The sequence below is a fragment of the Silurus meridionalis genome, chromosome 18 (assembly GCF_014805685.1).
Source record: "Silurus meridionalis isolate SWU-2019-XX chromosome 18, ASM1480568v1, whole genome shotgun sequence".
NCBI classification, from domain to species: domain Eukaryota; kingdom Metazoa; phylum Chordata; class Actinopteri; order Siluriformes; family Siluridae; genus Silurus; species Silurus meridionalis.
In genome coordinates, this window is record NC_060901.1 from 9,785,036 (window position 1) to 9,802,902 (window position 17,867).

Below are 17,867 nucleotides of genomic sequence, written 5' to 3' on the forward strand. Positions count from 1 at the left end.
GTGAAAATATTAACAATGAGGGTTAACTGCATTTTTTATTTGAATTTTTGCCTTTTATTTAATTAAATGTACAGCGTACTAATGAGGTAAACCACTAATCCCTGATAGCACTTATTAGCAGCAAAGAGAGCACACTCACACTTCAGATTGAACCTAAAAATACAGAGCCTGGCACATGTCAAGTGCTTACATAATGTTATGCAGGAAATGAAGGCTGCATTTGTATCGTGGTGATGTGAGAGAAATGGTCTAATATGTTCTCTGACAGCGATGAAGTAAACAGCTCTGGTGGGAGGGAATGTGCTGTGCACAACGCTAGCATGACCTTTACCAAATCACTGACAACAGAAATAGAGCGCAACTGGAATCAATATGGCAAATTATCTTGGAGGAGTTCAAATGGCAGCTAGTTAGAATACACTACATTATAGGAACGTCAGCAGCTGCTGTCATTCATATAAGGTTTTTTTCTTTTTTTTTGCAAGTAAACGGACTGTTGGTTTATGTAAAGGAAGGGTTATCGTGGAATGCATGCATATTAATGTAATCATGTCCAACTGCAAATAACACACTGTGTTTGTGACATGCATAATGCCAGATTGAACAGTATTGTTATTCAGACTTTGTTAGCAAGTAAATTGTTGACTACCTTCTCCACTCTTTACAATACTCACATAGTAGAACATTTCTGAGGTGAAATCCTCCATCTCACAGAACCTAACAGAGGCAGAAAGTTCACTATAGAAACGTTAGTTGTGTGCTCCTGTGTCTGTTTGCCCCTTTGTGTGCATATGTGCCTGTGTGTGCGTGTGTGTGTGTGTGTGTGTGTGTGTGTGTGTGTGTGCGTGTGTGAGCGAGCATTTCCTCACAGAACGGCAGTCCTGACAGGTTTAGAATTTCAGTGACAAGTCCAGAATTACATTGCCAAATCAAACAGACTAGTGGAACAGAGGAAATCTTTTCCAGAGCACCATGTATTATGGATGGACTTAAGAGATTAACAAGAAGCTGCTCACCTGCAGTGGACGCTGTTTGTCGTTGTTCTTTGGAGACTTCAGGCCACTGCCTGGTTGCTGTAAGAGTAATTGCCTTGCTGCTTGAAGGGCCTGCAAAGAGAGTAGAAAGAGAGTGGCAAAATTTGATTTTTATGTCCTTTTTCCTCTCGACACACACTTATACGGAACCAAAAGCGCATAATCCAATATCAATCTCACATGTACTACCTGTTTTTGGCTTGCAAACGGAGCATGGAACATCGGGCAAATATTATACGTTTTTCATGATGAGCCACGTAGCCGTGATGAAGAATAAATACAGTTTGTCTAAAGCACCCGTGAAGTGGGTGAAAAACCCAGCGAGCGCGTCAGTAGAATTGACCTGTCTAGTGTGTGCTCAACTGAAATACCCACTTCTCTGCAAATTACCAGGCCATTTGCATATTCATAATATCAATTTGAAGTAGAGGCAGGCAATGTGAAGTGTTCCTACAAGCTGTAATTAAAGTTGACAAAATCAACATCAGATTACCTTAGGAGTGAATTAACAAGGAGCTGGGGTTTTACACTGTGCATTAGCCGTGCTCATGAGCACAGAAGGGGAAAATAGGCTTTCTAGGCCTAATCATACTGGCTGCCTACTGTGCCTTCTCAGAAGGGAAGACTGCTACCAATGTTACACTTGTAGCACAGAAACTAGGGGGGGAATATTGTTTTATTCTGCAAGTAAAATGATGACAATAGCAAGAAAGCAACAAAGTGATGCAATGTGTTGTCCATGTCTATCTAAAACTGTATCTACTGTCACATCTAGAGAGGAGACTGTCTTTACAACTGCACCTCCCAAAATCCCAACAAAAATAGATAAATAAATAAATAAATAAACAAAACAATACGTTCACAGATGTTTCTTGAAGTGGAGACTGAGCCAAGGTAAGGAGTGTGAGAGAGAGTGAGAAAGAGAGAGAGAGAGAGAGAGAGAGAGAGAGAGAGAGAGAGAGAGAGAGAGAGGGAGGCAGGAAAAAAATGTCTTCAGATAAAGCGTGACACTACTTCTTGAACATTCAAGGGGTTGTTTTATTTTCTGGTGCTTGCCTGTATCCATGACAACAGCTGCCTTCACAGGATGTGCATATGGCACTGGTCTGCCAGCTGATGAGAACAATGTTTGAACTAGTGCATTGAGATGCTGAGCAAACAGGGAGAGGAGAAAGAGAAAGAGAAAGAGAAGGAGAATGGGGGGACAAGAGGGAGCTGAGGGGAGGGAAAAAAAAGTTGCCACATCTTTACCCTCTGGGAAAGCAGCCATCACCCTGATCAATTATGAAAAGAGAGAGCGAGGAGCTGCCATTGTCTGTCTGGCTGTGGCTCTGAGGAGCCAGGCTCTCAGAGCCCCCCAGTAAACAAACACAACAGAGTGGCGCTAGGTCCTAACAGCATCGATCTGTCTCCTCAGACACATGCACATGATGCAGCGTGCTGATGTGGCCTTATGCTTCGGGGGACGCTGGCATGGCAGGGACTGCCGGCATGCTTTACTTTACCTGCAGCATGTAGACCCAAGCTCCAAACAAATAACAAACAAGGCATGTCATGGTGCCTAACAAATAGCCGATTTCTGGCTTTTTCTCAAGCCTGGAAATATCACTGCCCCATGGATTCATAATGCCTTACAGGTCTCTCCATTTTAATGTTGAATTGATTGATTAGTTACGGTGCTCATGGTGCTCCTGGATGCATGAGTGACTTAAAAGCCACAGCCAAACTTGCTCCAGGTCTCAGGTCATTACTGGTTTAGATTTGAGATTGAGATTGTAAATTGTGCAAGATTTCACGCCCATCCAAGCGTTGATTGTGATTGTGGAGCTTTATCTACTGCCTAATGGGCTTAGCACAACAATTAGCAGAAGGAAAATGTTTATCTGAGCTGGGATCAATACAGACTCGCTGTCCTTGAGTGAAGACAGACAAAGTCAAAGAAGTTATTCAATAATGTACAGGTACAGGGTTGTACCACTCTTTAATGGCTTCTTCAGTAGAAACAGTGAAAGTGCTGAGTGCAGGAGAAAGCAATCAGCTTCCTAAAGCAAATCAAGCTAGTTTTTTTCCTTTTTTTTCAGCAAAAAGGTGCAGGTGAAACTGTATGGTTTTTTTAATGGAATTCATCTCATATCCTGCGTCAAGGATAACATGAACATGCAAATCAGTGAGCAAAAGCACATATGCATTGGCTTTGTTGACCACTTTATTGCAAAATTACAAAATAACACGAAACGCGAAATAGCGAAAATATTGTCTAACCTGACCTGCTTAAATGTAAATAATGCTGCCATCAGTACATCAGCTAAACTAGCATCCAGTAAAATGTTTTTAAATGTATTTACATAAAAAAATGTGAGCAATTGTTTGTGTGACCTTAATGTGTTTTAATTCACCAGAGATATTTTATTCTATCCAATCTATATACAGGTACCTTGTTAGATATAGACACACATAGAGATATACTGTATTTCTAACACACTGACAGTTGCCACTGCTTTTATTCACCTTTGTGGCTTTTACTGTTTATGGTAAAGATTTTTTATTTTTTTAGTCACAGCATAAAAGCAACAGATTAAAACACTTTTACTCATTGCATCTTCCACTTATTCTATCTTACTTTCTAAGAATTTCATAGGAAACATTTGTAGTCCATTCTAGGCGACCTTGATGCAAAAGCTATTGTTAGGGTTTATACAGAACCTCGCACAAAGCCGTTATCTGCTATCAAACTTTAACAATGATGCATAAAGTAACCTAGCCATCAAAAGTTTGCTGAAAGCCCAAACCCCCAGAATGTGTTGCTGTGTGCGAGAAATGCCAGCTTCTATCCATTAATGCACACATTGTATAAACAGCACAATGTGCTGCATTCCTCTGAGCTAGGAGCTCAAGATCCCTGGCTCGAACATAAATAACAAGGCACTCAGGAACATATTTGATGTTGATATCCATCTCTGAGGACTAAGAGAAAAAGAAACACACACACATATTCTGCACACCAACACACACAAAAACACACACATTCTAGGACACAAGCACCCAGCTCAGGATCCTTATGAAAATAAGTTTCGGCCAAATGGATATGCTATAATTGGTTTCAGATAGTGAGGTCAGAAGAAAGCTGATACGAGGAACTATTATGCGAAACAGAGGGAGAAACACGAATGTTTACACAGGCACTCCCCAGCTACATTAATAGCCAAGCAGAGCTCACCGGAGAGAGAGGGAGTAAGAGACAGACGAAAGAAACATATGTCAGCTTACCCCCCCTACCCGTATGGTCTGTGTTTAGACTTAATACATCAGTAATAAAAAACATATCACAATGCACCTTTGTGAGAGCCATTGCCTGATCTAAAACAAGCATGAAATACATTAGCAGCCAGGCGCAGTTTGGCACATCTTTACAAACACGTCGCCATTCCTCCAGACCACCACTTGAACCGCGCTTTAATAGCACGATCCAGACTCCATAGCTGTGACTAAAGGTATTAAAAGAAAATACAAACAAGGATGAGATAGCATGCAAGATGAATTACCTCCCGAGGGTCAGAGCTAGTTGATTTGTTCGAGAAATATATCCAAAGTGATGTAGGTCCTTGGGAATGCTAGGCCCACTAAAGCCATGATGTACAAAATACAGCGTTTAGCGGGTCATTACACTTTCTCGAATCGATTTTTGAAGGAACAATTAAGCTGAACAGGCCTGAGAGCCATTACTAGATAGATAATTTTGAATACCAAAATACTAACATGATGAAAAAGGAAATAGTTTAGGATTACAGCATAACTTTCCAGATTTCTTGTGAAAAGAATAGCAGAGAAGGTATATTTTCAACCAAACGTTTCAAAAAGCAGTGGACAAAAGAAGTGAAAAGGTGAACATATATAAAAATACCTGACAGATTTAAGGAGCTGGAAACTGACACTGATCTGGTTTTGTCTTTAGAGCATTTAATTATTTTAAATAGATTTGTTTTTACTTTACAGGATAAAACATGAACTGTCCAAAAACCACAACTGAACGAATTAATTTATTTACCACCAAATACATTTCCACCAAATAATCTAAAAAAAACAAACAAACAAAAAAAAAACATTACAATGACAACTACACTGTGCTGTGTCATTTCTGAATAAATTAAATTAAATATTTGTGCAGGTCCAGAAATAAACCACAAATAAGACCAACTTACCAGACTATTTAGTATATGTGTACCTCTTTTTGTCATGTGATATGAAGAACATCAAACTAATCATCAGGAAACTTGCTGATGTAGGATCAGTTTTACTGTTTGGTGGCAAAACCTTTACTTTTGTACTTTTGTGCAGTGAAAAAGGCTCTTGGTGTTTTATAGGCTCATTAGAAGCATCTCTCCCCTCAAAGAGTCACAGCTGGAATAAACACCTAAAAGTGTTGCCAATAAAGCCTTACTTCTCTCTACTTCCTCCTGAGGTCTAACACCTGACCAGTACCAGTGTGCTAAAGGAGCTATTGCCATTAGAGGGGCAGGGAAAGAAAAATACATCTGAGGATTATGAGTGAAGATAGAGAGAGAGAGAGAGAGAGAGAGAGAGAGAGAGAGAGAGAGAGAGAGAGAGAGAGAGAGTGAACAGATATCAGAGTGCTTGTGGAAATCAGTTTTTCAGCATGTTTTTCTCCAGCTGAATGTCACGCTTTCCAGACAAGAGAAAAGGATGTGGGGATAATGAGCATTTTTATGTATGACTCAATAAATCAACAGTGTGCGGTGCACGGGCCGGTCCGTGGAGAATCTGCCTCGACTGCGGGCCGGAGCGGGAGCTAACCAGCAGAACAATGGGCTTCTGTGTGTTTCTCTGGCTGCTGCTACTACTTTTCCTCCCTCTTTCTGTCTCTCACTGTATTCCTTTCTTTTTGCGCCCCCAAATCTTCCACTTTCTCCTTCAATGCCTCCATTTCTTATTTATGTATTCCCCCCCACACTCTATGCTCTCAGATCTTTCTTTCTTTCTTTCTTTCTTTCTTTCTTTCTTTCTTTCTTTCTTTCTTTCTTTCTTTCTTTCTTTCTTTCTATTTCCCACTGCCTTTCTCTCTACCTGTTTATTGATTTTCTAGATTAAGGATCCCAGGGAGAGGGATTGTAACACACAACCATAAAATTATTTTGGGGTGTGCTTATTTGCCTTTCCCTTGCATCTATTTGGCCTGTGTCTGTAGACAATTATGCTTCCTCAGCCCAGACTCAGGTGCTAATAATGAAGGACAAATAGAATCATATGTGTAAACTTCCCCTTCTGATGAAAATTTATATTAACTTTCTGCCACTGTAAACAGAGAGGCATAGCACAGTCCTCCCTGGTGAATTGGAGATGAATTCAGTCATTTCTACCCCAGGAAGCAGTGCATTTAGAGAAGGAAGGGAGGGAGAGACAAAGTGGGGAAGGAAAAAAAAAAAGACTGCCTCATTGTGTAACCTCACACTTATTTTTCCAAGTGTGAGAAGACAAAACATGGGTCTGTTCAACCTATCAGTGTGTGTGTGTGTGTGTGTGTGTGTGTGTGTGTGTGTGTGTGTGTGTGTGCACATGTGTCTCAGTGCCAATAGTTGTCTGTGTGTGTGTGTGTGTGTGTGTGTGTGTGCGCATGTGTCTCCAGCAGGCTCTTGTTGCGGAAGCCCTGCCAGCAATAACAGGCCAAACAGAATGAGCTTCCATCGTTCACTGCAACCACAAACATTCATACACTTCCCGCTTCATGCAGCCGCTGTTATGGATGGCTCTTGCAAATCTGCGCCACACGTATGTGATGGAGCACGCATAATAGTTTACAGTATTGCCAGCAACCTGTGGAGAGAATTAGGCTGTAGGGGCCCTGTACTCAAAACAACATCTGTAACCCATAGAAATACAGCAACAAATAGTGCAGGGTGGTGTAAAGAGACCCCTGGCCTCCCAGTCACCACTGTACCATTACTGCTACTATTTACTAGAACTACATGCAGAATCATTCACTGTGATATCTTTTACCGTGACTAGTTTTACTCACTGCACAAAGTTAGCACACTTGCATCTGTCTCTGTCTCTCTCGCTCTCTTTGGGAACATTGTCTCAGTGTGTGTGTGTCTCTCGCTTATGAAATTCAATTTATCCCCCATGCACTTTGACTGGCTTTAGTAAAGCTCTCACTTTCAACAGTTGTATAGTGCTGGGGTTTAGATAAGGTGACGCACAGGGCCATTCACAACTCTTTTATCTGCCTCCTTTAAGAGAAATCCTTTACACAGCCACAACTGAGAGCCTGACTATCTGCTATATCTGGTAAAAAAAAAAAAAAGAGAGAGAGAGAGAGTGAGAGAGAGAGAGAGAGAGAGAGAGAGAGAGAGAGAGAGAGAGAGAGAAAGAGAGAGGCAGAGCTTTTCACTTGCGCCATCAACACGTGTGCAAGAATAAGAGAAAGGCAGAAGGGAAAAAAAGGGTTGGAAAAGGGTCGAAAGATGGAAGACCAAAAGTGAGGCTGGTTACACCCACTTCCCCTTCGTCCTAGTGTGCACTTGATCTGCTCTGTTTGTCCTTACAGTGATTATGATCCATCTCTTTTCACAGTTCTATGCCGATGAGAGCCACACAGTTGGAAGAATACCTCTTAATAAATGTTGCATTAAAGGGAGAGAAAAAGCACTCTGCACTTCATTTAAAGAGAGGCCAGTGGAAAAAGGGAAGTGTGGTGGATTCATTCGCTGAGCGACCACTGGGTTTCATGAGACGGATGAAGCTGTTTTCTTAAGTTCTTCTATTCTGTCTTGTCTTTATTGACAAGGGCTTGTTAAGCGGTTCACAGACACCAAAGTATACGGCCAGAGGCGAAGAGCAGACGTGCTGTGTTGTGGGTAAAAGCCGCCAATTTTATATCAGCGTCGGCTAAAGAAGGGTTTGTTCTTTGTGTCCATAGCATTAGCGTGACTGGTGTAAAAAAAAATGCTGAAATGTAGTCATGTTTTATAAACGTGTTAATCTGTTTAAATGTGAAAATAAAGGTTTTAATGCTCAAAACACTCACATTGTCCATCTCCTCTGATAGCAATCAACAGTGTTTGGTTGCATTACACAATGTTTCACTTCTCCACCCAAAGTCTCTCGTTATTTTTATTAAATGAAACATTTGTGTATGTGTGTGAAGGAGGCCATGTGTGTGTGTGTTTGTGTGTGTGTGTGTGCGCGTATGCGATCATTGCCAAGCCACACACATGGAGACACTCAATCTGTGGGTCAATAGCGTGTGTCTGTGTCGGAACAACTGAGCCACTGCTCGTACACTGTTACTCAAAGGGGTCGATCAAGCGGCTCCCTGCCCTCAGATGTAAATACCTTAACCTTAATTACCGTGGCTCTGACCTCAGAGAGCAATGCGGTAGGTGAGCTCCCCAAATGCGTTGAAGTTATTGCGCGCGTCCCTTTTACTGAAAGAAATATGTGCTCGGGCCCGCACAGGAGAGCAAAACACGCTTCAACTTTATCACTCCTGGTGCGCTGGGGGGGGAAATGACCAACATGAAATGAGATAGAGTGCAACAAATACAGTACAAGAGCGAGCTGATCTTGTCTGCACTCCAGGTGAAGACAAACTATTGTTTTCAGTCCATTTACCTGAGCGTCAGGGTATCATTAGACCGCAGCGGGCTGCTGGATCATCCAGCCAGAGTGATGGATCTCTCCAGTCCATATGAATGAGCGCACGGCTCCACCAAAGATCAGCGGAGTTAATAGCACTGCATCTTAGCTGTGGAGGGCCAATGCATCTCCGTCAGAGCTGCCTTAGCTACTTATAAGGCTGTGGGGTACAGTCTAGCGCACGCCACAATGCACGCTTGTGATCTGTGTGCTTGCCTTGTGAATATTCTGATTACAGCACATGCCTGACCTTTCCAGAGAGCCGAATGAGATACAGTTATCTCCCAAACTGACATGCGGCGTCTATCAATCAACACTGCTTCATGCAGAGAGAGAGAGAGAGAGAGAGAGAGAGAGAGAACGATGTATAGAGAACTTAGCGGTAGGTGATGGTGTACACACTAATTAAGATGTATCCAGTGCATCCGCATGCATAAATGCGTTCAAAGACAAGCATACGTGCTCACTCTGTTTCCAAAGCCATTTATAAAGGCTTTAATCAGCCCTCGACTGCCTCCATAAACAACGGCCGTCCCATGCCAGGCTCATGAGGAACGTAGCGTGAAGGAAGTCATACTCTTTCACTTTCATTCCTCTGAGCTGCCCACTCATCCCCCAACCCCACCCTGAGTACTAATCTACATCTTTCATTGAATCAAGAATGGAAATTCAGAAGAAATGCTTCTTTTTCAATTTCATGCTGAAGTAGCTCAAGTTAGTGGATGTAATTTCTCCTAACAAGAAAATTTATCACTGTGTCGTTCACTTAGTCTGCCCATATGAGAAGCAACCCGCTTTCTTTTTTACATCCACATTTTCTTTTTCTGTGCTTTGATAAATGTGCCAAAAGCACGATCACTCGTTCCAAAGCACTCCAGACAGGAACAGCACAATTATACAGCTTAATAAAAAAAAAACCCTTTGACTACAATCTCCATCAAAAAGAAATGACACATTATTCATAGTGCGGCCACTGAGTGCAGGTATGGGAGAGTATAAAAGCATTTCACCTTCATCAGTGATGGTCAGAGGACAGATGAATCATTATAACACCTTGTCCAATAAAGAGATATATGAATTAGTGAAAGTACAAGTGACCACCAGTGTTTGGTTGAATGGTGCTGATTTAATTTTGCAGATCCTACAATGTGTTATTCAAGGATTAAGGTAGTGTAAATTGAATTTTCTTACAATTTTTAGTAGCTGTGTGGCCAATTTTTTTCATAGCTGATCTTGCGTTTGAGACAAAAACAGCTCAAAATAATATTTAGATACTTTGACTACACAATACATGTTATAAATAGCTGCTAACCAACTGAGAGCATTTAAAAAAAACTGTCTTTAAAAGAAAAATTTTACACTGGAAAAAAAAAATCAAACTGCTTCTAATTGCTATAAATAAACTTAGATGCTATTATTATATGGTTGATCATATTACTGAGTTTAAAGCATCATAATGCACTGCCATAATGCAAAAGTCACATTGCTACGTGTAAATGAGAGACTTGGAACAAGAGTCTGCAACAAGACTTCAATGCATTGAATCATACTGAAATCTATTTTCGCCACCAAGCTCATGTGATAACATATATCTAGCTAATTTAGGTGATTATTATTAATTAATATAATATGGGTTGTTATTGTATATTCATACAGATTTTTATACAGAATGTTATAAAATATAATCGTTAATCAACACTCACACAAAACTTATCCTTTGGATAAGCCATAGTCTATGATGATGTGTTTATGATTATTTTATGCTTTATCACCTTCGAATAAGAACATCTACTGTTCCACATGCGTTACGTTTGGCTGAATTTGGAATCATTTCTGAGGAGAAAGAGGCCAAATTTATGCACAAGTGCAATACGGCCTAGCAGGCAAATTCATTCCGCAGGAACATACATCAAATAACTTCGGGTAAATACTCGGCAATAACAATCACATTTCAATTGAAACGGAGCGGGCATTGGAAGACTCAAGCGTGAAACCAATATCAGCTTAGCTTCAAGTCAAGCATGAAGAATCACATACAACATTAATACATGCAGTGCATATGATGACAATGTTTCCTTATCGCATACACACACACACACACACACACACACACCTACACACACACACACACACACACACACACACACACACACACACACACACACACACACACACACACTTAGTGTGCTGGTACAGTGGCACAGTGGGAGGCAAGAGGGCTAGTGTCTGAATGCATACAGTAGGCTTCACTCTGTGTGCATATATGTGTGTGTGTGTGTGTGTGTGTGTGTGTGTGTGTGTGTTGACACTACTTTACTGGGGATGAGGATAAAGACGTCCTGTCCATAGTGACAGCACTAAAGAAGACGCAAATGAGAACCAACCCCACTTCAAAAACAGCCCTATGAGCCCTTACCACAAAACACCCACGGAGAAAGAGGGAAATCGCAGGCTAAGTGACACATGCGTGTGTTTGAAAAGCCTCTTGTGTATTTGTGAGGTGAAGCCAGGCTTATTTACCACATTTGTTCAAAAGCCCCAAAGAGGTGCAAGCTGAGAGGCTCTCTTACATATGTATTCACCGTCTGGGATCAGTGGGCTGTGAGCTGAGCTGAACACACACGTACACACAAACACACACACATATATATACACACACACACACACACACACACACACACACACACACACACACACACTTTTTTTCTCTCTTTCCACAATATGTAATTGAAATATTCAAGTGTGAAGCGGCAACAACTGGCAATGTGGTGCATAGTAAACAGCGAAAAGAAGAAAGAGAGGACAACTAAAAGAGAGAGAGAGAGAGAGAGAGAGAGAGAGAGAGAGCAGGAAGTTAGAGAAAGGGAAAAGGAAAGGAAGCATTAGAAATAAACTTCCAGCATCCCTGCCCTCCCACCTCCTTAACCAGATTTACATCATTTTAATATTTGTCAGAGAGGAAAAACGCACACACAAACATCCCAGGGCAGGCGTTTCACAGGCTGATTTGTTACTATTCATGGCTGAAGCACACAGAAACTGTAATACTAGACATGCTTGTTAAATTCACAAGGCTCCAAAGCTGCCTTCTAGCAAATCTAGCAAATCCTGCCTCTTGGTTGTCAGCTTAAGACGTTCGGCATATGCATATATGGGTTTTTTAAGCTCTGTTAAATGGATAGCAGTGTCGCAAGCTGTCAAAGACTTGCAGGAAAAAAGTAGCACAGAACAGCCCCTCATCCTGCAGGGACCCAGTGCACTATATATTTTTACATTGCTTTAACACATACACTACTTTCCAGGGCTTCTACCTGGAAAATAATAAAAAATAAACGCTCCAAAAGATGAATTTCAAAAGTGAGATCCACCATGCGAGTGTGTGAATGAAGCGCTGCTGCTTCTTTAAGACTTTCCTTTAATGGGATGGGTCAGTGTATAACTGCTCGGCTACTGAGGGCAGACAGCAGCCTCGGCCGTTAAGGCTCTATAGATCCCGTGTCATTAATTTCCCCAGGCAGGGCAGTTAGGAGGCATAAAAGGAAATGAGTTGAGAAGTGGTCATTGATCTTGACCCTGGCTGCCTGGCTGCGTTTTAGTTACCCACCGAGTTTAACCCCAAGCACTAAATATAACCTACAGGATCACATAAACAGTTATATATATATATATATATATATATATATATATATATATATACGCATGCACGCACGCACACACAATACTATATATATATATATATATATATATATATATATATATATATATATATATATATATATATATATATAGTCCTGAAGAGAAAAGCTGTCTTATCCTTTACACAGTCACTAGGCACAAGGTTTATTTGTGTGTATGTGTGTGTGCTGCACCTGTGATTGTCTTTGACCTGCGCCGCTCTCCGTCACAATGGCACAGAGCTGCTCAAGCATAAAATGGTAGTAAGTGTTTGTTTCCAGCAGATTTCACTCTGACTCTATCTCACGCTCTGTCTTTTTCCTCCCACTCTCTCTTTCTCATCCCGTCCCTCTCTCCATGTCTCTTTCAGAACTGCAGCTTGACATTTCCCAGGGTCTCAGGAGAGCCTGATGTGAAATGGAGTTACTACAGAGGCTGCACTGTAAATTCCATACAGCCACATGTAATATACCTTAAACACAGATGACCACTCCTGGTTTGTGGCCAGATCACTGGAAAAAGTGAAAGTGCATGAGCATGTGTGTATATGATGTGTGTGTGTGATAATAAAATAATGCGCAGCGTTGTCCGGGGAGAGGAGAAAACGCATGCAACACTGTCATTCACTGTCCTATATCTTACTGTGTCATCGCCAGGAGGACGACGACTCTATATGTCAAGCTTCAATGTACTATACAGAAGGGACTATCTGAAGATAGTGAAATGTTAACAGTGAAATAGAGAGCACAATAAATACATCATGTGAGCCACAAGCTTCTTCTACAGAGCGCCAGCTGAGCAAAAAAACAAAACAAAACAAAAAAAACACTCTATGGAAAAGGCCTTGTTCGTCATTTTATTTCCCTTTGATCTGAGATTTACTCTTGCTTTACTGAGAAGGTGAATATGCCTGTGTATGTCCCAGTGTGTGTGTTATTTACACTCTGAAGTGGTGCAGGCTTGGGCCGGTGTGATAAAGCTAATGAGCTTCGGTGTTGGAGTGTAAATGAGATAGTCACCTCGCCCAGCCTATCGGTACGGCCGAGACTCCAGGGGTGATTATCTCTTTAAATTATGCTCAAGGGCAAAGCGCTATTTGCATCACAGGGGCTTTTATTTGGTTGATGAGCGGTGGAGGCCGTCATCATCCAGCCTGAAGATGTTGCGCTCCCTGCTCCCTGTGGACGTCTCTGAGAGTGAGGAGGGTGATGGAGACTGAGGCGTGGAGAACACCCTTGTGATGCCTTCACCTTACTTTCCTCCTGAATAACATACACCCAAGCCCCAGAGACCCCCTCCTCTCCCCACAAAACACAATTTACTCGGTAAAGCCTGGGTGCGTCTGTTAGGTGACAGTGATGGCAGCCTTTTTTAAACAAGAGTGGTCCAGTTAAGTGCTAAATCAAAGCAAAATTTTGGACACAGTGATGAGCCAAAGAAGATAATTAAAGTGAAGACAAAACTAAAGAAAAGGTTAAAGTCAGTGCTGCAAATATGAAACACTTCTAATAATAGTTAGCGCCTTCATATTCACTCGCGCTCCCCTCCTCAACCCAGTAGCCCCCAACACCACCTCCCAAGTGGCTTTCCTTAGCTGTGATGCTACCTCCAATTTCATTTGCTCTTAAACCTGGAGAAGAATAAAAAAAAATGGCTGACATCGGCTGTCATATATCTCATCTTAAATTCTCCTCAAGCTAAAATGTCGGGTTAATTGCTGTCACTTTTACATTGGGCCAGTGACTTACAGACGCCATGCTGTAACAATCTCTGTGGGCATGGAATAATATATATATATATATATATATATATATATATATATATATATATATATATATATATATATATATATATATATGTTTTTGTTTTTTTCTAAAAACCATCATGTCCCCTGTCTTCATAAAGACCAACACAACTTTAGCAAACAGTCCATTCTGAGTACAACTGGGGCTAATATAGCAGGCAAAATGTAAGAAAAACCAGGGTTTGCTCTAAAATGAAAAAGACAAACTGCATGGTTAAGTTTGGCTGCTGCTCCTTTATGTCATAAACAAGACCAGGAGGTCTTGGTCTCTGATGGTACCTAGAACAGTGCTGTGGCTCTCCAACAAGAAATCCCACTGCATCATTTAAAGCATAATTCTCCCTAAACCATCAATCTGTGCAATAAAATGCATGCATTGTAGATCAAAGTAATCACTCAACGGCTCCATTACAGTACATTACTGTATGGATCTTCAGATCAATGTAAAGTCTTCATGTATCCACATTATCATTACCATGCATTAAAACAGCTATTCAACGTTGGCTTATAATCAATAATTATTAACTGCACTAGGCATTTTTTATTCTTCCACACAGCAAATTAGGGCCTTCTTTTAAAAATAAATTCTGAAAATATCAAAAGTCTAGTGTTTTAATTTGTGATTAGATACACAAAACACACTATCAATGAAGTTGGCGAAATTAACATTACTTTTTAATAATAATATATTTTTCATGAACACACACACACACACACACACACACACACACACACACACACACACAATAGCAAACACAAACATTTTCTGCACTGAGAAAATCAAGATTGTAAAAGTTATCCGATTTGAACCAACCAAAGAGCTCAGGAAAAGAAAAAAACTCAAGAAAACAAAGTTATAGATAATAGTGGAGAACAAGTGACTTACAAAAATATTACAACCATAAGCTTTCAGGTAATGCCTTAAATAAATAAAAATTATAATCATAATAACAATAGTGATTAAAAATTATTACATTATTATTACTAATATTCATAAAGATTATAATCATAAGAAAAACATTATTATTATTATAATTACTAAATTCCAAAGTAAAAAATATTATCTAAAACTGTCTAAAGTTTTAATTTAAATGCAAACACTACTCCTTATTGAGCCCTCTGATTTAGAATACACACTCACTCACACACACACACACACACACACACACACACACACACACACACACACACACACAAAAGACACTAAGAGAAAGATTGGTAATGTTATTAAATGTGTAGGTATTGTCTGCCTTGCTTGGGTGTGTGTGAAAGAATTAAAGAGAAAGGCCGAGCAGGGCACAGGAAGTGTGTGAAGTTAACAGCACCTGCCCTCTTTTTAAAAAGCCTCTGGGGGCCGTGAGTTGGAGTACTCATTTCAACACACAGCAAATCTCGTCCACTTTATCAACGGTTGTGTTTGTTCCTCCATCTGCCTCCTGTCCTATTATTGTCAATAATGATAATAATAATAATAATGATAATAATAATAATAATAATAATAATAATAATAATAATAATAATTATAATAATCATCATCATCATCATCATCATAATAACAATCATCATCATCATCATATTATTATTATTATTATTATTGTTATTATTATTATTATACTTAGATTCCAAAGTCATAAATTCAGTATAGCCAATTGCCTTCTCGTTATGATAAGTTTGAAATTAAACTAAATTCAGACATGCTGCAGTGTGTGTGTGTGTGTGTGTGTGTGTGTGTGTGTGTGTGTGTGTGTGTGTGTAGGTTAAAACAGAGGACAGTAATGAGAGAGAGGGGGTTGACCCCAATCAGATGTTTGTGGAGGGAGAGACAGAGATGAAGACAGAGAAAGAGAGATGGAGCTGTGATGATGAATGGGAGGAGAGGCCATGGTGTCGGGGTACTGTTGTAATCACCAGCTGGAGTGTGTGTGTGTGTGTGTGTGTGTGTGTGTGTGTGTGTGTGTGTGTAAGAGGTAATAGAGGGGGTACAGATCCCTCTAAGACATTCTGCAACAAATTTTCAAAAACTCACAGAAATTTACATGTAAACACACACATGGGTCAGCTATAAACTATTTTACATGAAATATTTGTATATAAAATATCACAAAATAAAAAAAAGTGGCAAATGAATTAACACAAAACATGTCAAATCTATTAAACAACATGCAAGCAACTGAAAATGAGGTAAAAATAATAATGATGAAATCTTACACACAGACACACACACGCGCACACACACACAGTGCCCCTAAACCTCTCAGGCAGTTCCGCCTGACCCCAAGCGCTGAGCTTTTGGTGAGCTGTCAAATCCATCAGTCAGTGAATGGAGCCTCAGTGACACTCGCCGAATCTATTGACATCCAAACCAACCCACTTTGGTTACACTAACACACACGCACACACACACACACACACACACACACACACACACACCTCACCTAATACCAATTCCTCATTACGCAGTCCAGGTTTCTAAAATTTTAAATCCAACTCTAAACATTTAGGTGTAAAGTTCTTTTGCCTGTAAAAGCGAGGTGTTTGTATATGCGCAGCAGCGAGCAGCATAAGTGAAGCACGCCACAGAAAAGAGGCCTCCTTTGAAAAGAGTCGACTGGCTCTGTCGAGTTAGGATGCCCTCTGCTGGAAAAGCCAAAACCCCGGCATACATACGCGCTCGCTAATTCCGCGCCTCACTCCCTCCCATTTCCCTGACACACACACGCGTACGGCCTCGGGTGCAGCGTGCCATTCAGCCGGGCGAGTAAATACAAATAAAACCAATAAATATATTTTTTTAAATTCACACAACCCACACACACAGGTCCTCTTTTCAACATGGGCAACACTACCACAAAAATAACACAGCAATGCCACACTAAAAAACCCACCCCCAGTTACACAAACAACAAAACAAAATAATAAACAAAATGACACAAAAACAAAATACAACAGCAAAGTCCCTCAAAAATCCTGTCCGGTCCACGTGCGAAAATTACAATGAGATGGTGTTAAGAGCCACTGTGCCTGCATGTGAGTGAAAATCGAAAGCCCTGAGAGCGAGAAACACAACTTACCTGCTGTTGTTGCAGATGCAGCAGCTCGACTGTGCTTACTTCGCTGCTTGTGTCACCGCTTGATCTTCCATCTCTACTGCCAGCATCTAATTGGCTGCTTAGGGTGCTCATTCCATTTTGACTCATTGAACTGTTGCTTATTGTCTCACTGGCCGACTCCTGCATCATGACTTAATACCTAGAAGTGATTAAGAGGCACCGGTTAAGGCTCTTGTTACAATCCCCCCCCCCTTAAAAAAAAGAAGAAAAAAAGAAAAAATTCCATTATCAAGCCCCGGTCCCTCTCTGCAAATTAAAGCATTTAATGGGGGAGGGGGAGGGAGATGCAGAAGAAATTATGCATTCATTGTGTAAATGAAGCAATACAAAGAGATGCTCGGTCTCTGTGCTTAAACCGGGGGTGTTGGGTCATTCTTTTTTTTTTTTTTGCCTTCGAGTTCTTTTTCTTTTTTTTTTAATTGAACAGAATATTATCACACAGAATAAATCTAGACGATTCAGAAATAAAAAGATATAATTTAGATCATAATTTTGAAGAAATCTTTTTGACATTAAATATATGAATATATAAAAGTGTGTGAATGAGTAATAAACCACGTGTGTTTTTCGACCTCGCTCGTGCACACACAG

At 40.5% G+C, this 17,867-nt stretch overlaps 1 protein-coding gene across 1 annotated transcript in view; it reads right to left on the bottom strand.

Annotated features, from left to right (window-relative positions):
* The window catches only part of foxp2 (forkhead box P2), a 62,764-nt gene that overhangs the window by 36,247 nt on the left and 8,650 nt on the right, over positions 1-17,867 (bottom strand). Inside the window, 2 exon segments of the mRNA XM_046873078.1 lie at positions 1,017-1,106; positions 17,238-17,415. Coding sequence (XP_046729034.1) covers positions 1,017-1,106; positions 17,238-17,405 — 258 coding nt within the window. The 5' untranslated portion in view covers positions 17,406-17,415.